We start from the raw sequence: 6,541 nt of genomic DNA, 5'->3' as shown, positions 1-6,541 counted from the left end.
AGCCACCCCAGCCGAGCCTGATCTCCCACAGCTCCCAGTCCCACTGTACCAGCAGGCACTGGGCCAGGTATGTGGCAGCCAGGCAATTCCCACTTTAAGGCAACCCCAGCCTGTCAAAACCAGGGCGGGCAGAGGGCTTCCCTCCTTCCCCCTCTCTTCTTTCTCCCCATCACCTACTTTTTTCCGGCAGGCTCTCAATGGGGGGCGAGTGCCCCCCCTCCTCCACGTCCCCATAGTGCAGCACCTTGCGGTTGGGAGACAGGCGGCAGTACCAGAGCTTGTCTGCAGCAGAAGGGCCATCGGGAAGTGCTCAGCTTCTCCTTGCTGAGGTCCCCTTCCCCGGTGGCAGGGGATGTGAGGCCAAACCTCTGCCTCCCTCCCGGGACACCCATGGGCTGGCACTCACCATGCGGCTGCTGATCTTGCGGAAGAGGGTACCCTCGCAGAGGTGCAGCAGGCGCTGCTGTCGGATCAACTCCAGGAGCTCCGGCTTCAGCCTCTCACGCAACTCCCTGGGGCAAGAGCCAGAAGAGGAGCATGGCCCCCTCACCAGGTGCTCACTGATGGCCCCCCAGCCCGATGGTGTCCCCCCCACAGCCCCCCATCGCAGCTCCGGCTCCCTGCCCACAGCCCACTCACAGCACGGGCACAGCCAGCGTCTCCTCCTGGTGCAGCCGCTCCGTCTGCCGCAGCTTCAGGATCTCGCTGTAGTTCAGCGTGTTCACTCGGGTCTTGAATAACTCCAGGGAGGTGGGCTTGAGGGCCAGGGTCCTGGTGATCTGCTCCCGCACCACCTGCAGCACCTGCGGGACCCGGGATGTCACCCCCAGTCTGGTGAGGCTCCCCAGAGACCCTGAATTCATCCCATCCACAGCCCCAGCATCCCCTCACACCTTGTCAAAGTCCTCCTGGGTAGCACGCATCTCCTTCCAGGTCTTGTTCACCAGCTGGATGCAGATGCAGAAGAGCTCTTCAAAGAAATGATCCTGCCCGAAGAACATAGGGTAAAAGGCCTGAGCCGTCTCCGAGCCTGCGGTGAGAAGGATAGAGGATGCCAGACTCTCCAGTTTTTCCAGGGCCTTTCAGTATCCAGGAGAATCCAGACATTTCCCAGCCTCTCCTTGCCCTGCTATTGGCCACACCAAAGCCTGGTGGCCCCATGTATGCAGTCCCCTCCCCTGGCAGCTTGTCCCCAACTCCCAGCAGACAGCAGGGCAGGAAGGAGGACACACTGGGTCACACACGTACATGGCTCTCCAACGTGCAGGATCTCGCAGAGGATCAGGGTGAGCTGGATGCTGCTCCGAGCAAAGGGACATTCATGTTTGTCTTCTCGGCTGCTGTTCTCAAGGATGAACTGGAGGAGAGGGTTGGTGACTTGTGTTACACAGACCACAGCCTCTCAGGGTGAGCTGTGTCCCCGAGTTGAGCCATCCCTAACAGAGGTAGTTAGCTCTCCCCAAAAAATGGCCCCCAGGTCCCTCCTTCCCCTGCTACATGGCAGAAGCTGATCACAGGCACAGCAGGTCAGAGCAGGGCTGATGCTCTGCAGCCACTGGCTGGTTTTGCCCAAATTGCCTTGGTTCACTCAGACGTGAACAAGGCCTGGAAACCGAGCTGTGGGCAAAACACTAAAAATCATAGGGACCCTTCGGTGCCACCGGCCTCAAATGGCTGCTCCTACCCACAGGGAGGACTTGGCTCCATCTGAAACAGGACACCTGCCCAAAAGGGACATCTTTGCCTGGGTTTGGCCAAGGATGGGTCACAAGGGAAGGAAAAGAAGGTGGAGATCCACCAGCACCTCTGTGCCAAGGGTTTTTCTGTGGAAAGCACACGCACCCTGCTGTAGGCGTTGGGGGTGTGCCTGGAGAAATACACCATGTTGTCGAGGGCGAGGAGGCCCGGTGGGGCACGGCGGAGATCCTCTGCTGGGTTGCTGTTGTTCTAGGAGGACACAGAAGGATGTGGTTTAGCAACTGCTGCTTTCTCCTCCGAGCAGCAGAGTCCTCCTGACGCAGCCATGGGGTTTGCCTTTAGAGTTCTGGCAGCTCCACAGCACTCCCTGCTCAGCAGTGCCGAGGGAGAAGAAGGGACGTGCTGCCTGGTGACCCATCAGCATCCCAGGGACACCAGGCTTAGGGGAACATCAGAAGGTGCCACCGAGGCCGGGTGGCAGAGCCAGCATGGGGCTGTGGAGGGGATGGAGCAGGGAAGTACCATGAAGCCCAGCTTGCGGAACTCCTTGGCACACAGGGATCTCCTGCGCTCAGTGCTGAAGTTGCTGGCAGGCGTCTCGCTCTCCGACTCAAAGGCGGTTTGGCGCAGTGACTGCAGGAGCTCCCGCTGCTCCTGGAGGGAGAGCAGAGAGGAGGGGATGTTGGTGAGCCCCATGCAAACAGGTTCTCCCAGGACAAATAGGCAATGAAATAAAATGTGCCGGGTTCACCCAAAGGCAAAGCTTCACCTGCCTCTACCTCCACGGGTGGAAGAGAGCAGGGCCAGACTCGCAAGGAGAGCACTCCCAGACCTGCGAGTAGGGATCCATGGAGGTCCTCATGCGACGCTCACACAGGTTGAGGCTGACAGACTGCAGCACGTAGAGGTAATGGGCCATCTCGTCCCCCAGCGGCTCAGAGCTGTGGATGATGTTCTACAGGAGACCATGAGTGAGAAGGTTCCCCCAGGCTGCTGCTCCTCGTTCCTCCAGGCCCAGGGCCCAACAACCAAAGCCCAGCAGGTCCTGCTGCTCGAAAGGGCGTGGGAAAGTGGGCAGCTTCCCTCGGGGCTCTGTGAGAGCTGGGTGCACTGAACAGCAGGCAGTCAGGGGTGCAACCCTGGGGAGGTGGGTGTCAGCACAGCACCACCCACAGAAGGCATCAAGAAAGGGGTGTGGGGCATGCAGGCAACCCAGCCAGGCATGGTCATCAAAGGCTGGTGCTGAGGGGACAGGGGATAAAGGACAAAGGATCCCTGGCAGTGTTCAAGGCCAGGCTGGGGCTTTGAGCAGCCTGGCCTGGTGAGTGGTGTCTCTGCCCATGGCAGGGGATTGGATCAGATGATCTTTCAACCCAAACCATTCTGTGATTCTGTGAAACACAGAGCAGCCCCTTGCACGACCCCAGCTCCTCACCTTGTGGATAAACTGCCTGATGTTCTTCTCCCTCAGGCGGTCCATCATGTCCTAGGGAGGGAAGAGGCTGTGAGATGTTCCCCAGCTCAGCACACGCTGACTTTAAACATCTCCAGACACCTCTGACAGCCCCACCATCCCAGAAAGCACAAACACTACAGTGGAGGACCCAGCTGACCCATCATGGGAGGTCCAGATGTGCCAGGTGCTGGGTCTGGGCCATCGCGGTCACTGTGCCACCACCAGCCGTGATATTTCTCCTGTTATTTGAGATCTTGCATCTCCCCAGAATTACTCCAAGGGCTGTGAGACAGCAGAGGCCTCTTAACACAGCACCCCCATGACAAGGGAACTGTGGTGTTTGGATCTGTGATGGCCACCACCCTGCCATCGCCTGGTCCTGCCTACTGTCCCTTACCCGCCGCTCAGCATCAGTCGCGGCCAGCAGCAGCGCAATGAGCAGGGCCATGGCCTTCAGCTGCAGCTGGGCATTTGTCCTGCAGAAGGAGGATGAGGATGAGGAGGGTGACCAGCTCTGAGGATGGTTTGCCCTCCCCAAGGCAGCCCTCTCCCCAATTCACAGAGCTGGGGGCCCAGAGAGGGCAGAGCCACGAGTGAGCAGCCATGGGTGGATGCTCCCCACAGCCATGACTGCAGAGCAACCACAGATGGATCAGATATTGCTCTGCACACACCCATGGGTGCAGCATTTGGAGGTGCAGGCAAACAGGGTAAGCACCAGGCTCCTGTCTGGCAGGAGCCCTCGGCTTGAGCCTTTAAGAAAGAAAAACCTCCAAACTGAAGAGATGCAGAGGTGTGAGGAAAAGGAGGGAACAAAGAACCCACCCTAGGTGAGGGATTTAACAAACTCTCTCCAGTACAGCACCACCACCTCCAAAAGCAGGGAATAGACTCTTAAATACACCAGGGAAAGGGAAGGAAGAGCCACCACCAGCAAAACAGCTGGTCAGCTAAAGACCCAAAACATCTGAATGAAACAGGCCATGAATGAAGGACGGGATGGTTTCCAGGACAGCCCATGCCTCCCCCAGCAGCAGGGACAGGACACGCTGATCTCCCACAGGTTGTTTAAGGGACAACACAAGGTTGTGCCAGGGATAATCACCAAGACCTGGAGAAATCACCTCCACCACCTCATCCCCGCCAGCCTTGGGATGGGGGCGAATGGTGCCCAGGCCCCTCCACTTACACCTGCAGGTGGGTGAGAAGTCGATCCAGTGTCACTTCTTTTTTGACCAGCTCAAAGAGGAGGCGACTGGTGGGTACCATGTTCTCCAGGATGGACAAGGAGAGCTGCTGCACAGACGCGTCCACTGCGTTCATATTGACATAACTCATGATCTACGACACAAACCCACCCATGGATGGCAGGCTGAGCCTGGGTGACAAAGACAGCAAGAAATCCCAAGGGCTTCGGAGCCTGCAGAAGGCGTTTACCTTCTTGATGAAGGCTGCACTAAGAGTCTCCCAGGAGACAAAATCGTGCTCCATCAGCTCCATGAAGGCCTTCAGGGTGTGAGCGAGCATCTCCCCTGTGCTGAGGGACAGATGAGCAAATGCAGTGAGGATGGGTGCAGATACCCCCCGTCAGCACCATAAGGCTGTGCTACGGTCACACATCAGTGGGCACATTAGAACCAACCAGCGAAGCAGAGGGCAGAAGAAAGGAGAGGCTGTTGGGTAAGAAATTGGACTCTGGCTTAGTCATCCCAGGAAGTCGAGGCAGGGGAAGTTCAACAGTTTATGGAAAGCTGCATTACCACAGTACAAAGATCACTGCAGACAAGCCCTTGGGAACGCCAAGCCACCCCAAATCCCTCTCCCTGCGTCCAAGAAACGCTGTGCTCTGGTTTTAGGCTCCACATCCTCTGTTCAATAGGAGCTCAGAGGAGATGCACCATCACATCCTGGAAGAGTTGGGCAGGCACTAATTTGGCAGCCAGGGTTTTCTCGAGCTGCCTGCAGACCTCTCACAGCTAAAACCTCAGGGCAGAGGTGTTACTCAGGGTGGCAGGAATGACCCAGCCAGCAAAGGGGTAGGAGGTTCAAGCCTGGGCACATTTACAAGGAGTCAGGACCACAGACCCCTGGGGACCTTCACCCAACTGCCAGTATGCAGGGACACAGCCATGTACCTGCAGGTGAGGAGCCTGCAGAGCCAAGCGCCCTGCAGCCAGCGCTGCCCTTCACTGCAGCACAGGGACCAACAAGCCAGGAACACAGAGTCCACTCCAAGGCCCAGCCTGGAGCTCATGCAGCAATAGCAAGGGAGAAGAAAAGTGAAGTCCTCTCCTGATACTCACGCGTTCCCTTCTTCCACAATAGTGAAAATCTTTTTCAAGCCATTCCTGTTGATGAACTCCTGAGCAAAGGTAACATCCTGGGAGAGGCTGGCGAGCTTCTTCAGCGAGTCAGTCTTCACATCCGAGTTGTTGCTCTGGATCCCACTGTACAACCTCTCTGCTTCTTGGTCCTACCAGGAAGGAAAGAATCAAGCCAAAGGGGCTCATCGAAAGACAGCGAGAAGCTTGGCAGTAGAGGCTGGAAGAGCTTAAGCACAGGTCTTGGAAGGAGGCTCAGGCAAGAGTAGCCCTGATGAGGAGCTGGCCCAAGAGACAGAGCCACCAGAGCAGAGAACAGGACCAGCTGAGGAAGGAGGTCAAGCTGACGTGACACTAAGAACACTTGAGGAGTTGGCCCATGTGTCCAAAGCATCCTAAGATGATTTAGTTTCTCTTCAAACTCCCCCAAGCTCTGACGAGGGAGAATGAAGGTTGAGACAGGTCTTCTGGGTCTGAGGCACCGAGAGGAGCCATCACGAGCCAGAGGTCACCAAGTGAGGCAGCGGCAGAGGGCTTGGAGCACCGCATCGCCCCATCGCAGAGGGACATCCCAACAGAGCACACCCAAAGCATCCTAAGATGATTTAGTTTCTCTTCAAACTCCCCCAAGCTCTGACGAGGGAGAATGAAGGTTGAGACAGGTCTTCTGGGTCTGAGGCACCGAGAGGAGCCATCACGAGCCAGAGGTCACCAAGCGAGGCAGCGGCAGAGGGCTTGGAGCACCGCATCGCCCCATCGCAGAGGGACATCCCAACAGAGCACACAGCGGAGGAGATGAGGGGCAGAGGGATGTACCGGGGAGGTGGTCAGCCGTAAAATGCTCCCGTTCTTAATCTCCCCACGGTTCTGTAAGGAAAAAGGAACCGGTGAGGGGACGAGCACCGTGCTGGTGGGGCCAGGAGAGGGTGGGGGGGTGTCTCACCGACTCAGTGATGTAGGTCTGCCGCCCGTCCGCATACTGCAGGGCGTAGCGCTCGGCATTGGGCAGGCTCCACCTGTGGTGACAGGCGGCCGGTCACAGCACTTTATGGCTAGTGGCGGTTGT

The 6,541-nt window shown here is 57.6% G+C and overlaps 1 protein-coding gene across 1 annotated transcript in view; it reads right to left on the bottom strand.

Moving 5' to 3' along the window:
• ELMO3 (engulfment and cell motility 3) overlaps positions 1-6,491 on the bottom strand; it is a gene marked incomplete at its 5' end in the record, with an annotated part of 7,370 nt that extends 879 nt beyond the window's left edge. The window contains 16 exons of the mRNA XM_010193800.1: positions 178-282; positions 362-368; positions 407-512; positions 640-803; positions 894-1,030; positions 1,249-1,357; positions 1,843-1,947; positions 2,221-2,352; positions 2,531-2,653; positions 3,134-3,184; positions 3,552-3,630; positions 4,344-4,495; positions 4,592-4,691; positions 5,458-5,627; positions 6,292-6,342; positions 6,419-6,491. Coding sequence (XP_010192102.1) covers positions 178-282; positions 362-368; positions 407-512; positions 640-803; positions 894-1,030; positions 1,249-1,357; positions 1,843-1,947; positions 2,221-2,352; positions 2,531-2,653; positions 3,134-3,184; positions 3,552-3,630; positions 4,344-4,495; positions 4,592-4,691; positions 5,458-5,627; positions 6,292-6,342; positions 6,419-6,491 — 1,664 coding nt within the window. The remainder of the gene's footprint in view (positions 1-177; positions 283-361; positions 369-406; positions 513-639; positions 804-893; positions 1,031-1,248; positions 1,358-1,842; positions 1,948-2,220; positions 2,353-2,530; positions 2,654-3,133; positions 3,185-3,551; positions 3,631-4,343; positions 4,496-4,591; positions 4,692-5,457; positions 5,628-6,291; positions 6,343-6,418) is intronic.
• Positions 6,492-6,541: the final 50 nt, after the last annotated feature.

Source organism: Mesitornis unicolor, unplaced genomic scaffold (assembly GCF_000695765.1).
Source record: "Mesitornis unicolor isolate BGI_N332 unplaced genomic scaffold, ASM69576v1 scaffold24720, whole genome shotgun sequence".
In the NCBI taxonomy this organism is placed as follows: domain Eukaryota; kingdom Metazoa; phylum Chordata; class Aves; order Mesitornithiformes; family Mesitornithidae; genus Mesitornis; species Mesitornis unicolor.
This window is presented reverse-complemented; position numbering and strand designations above follow the sequence as displayed.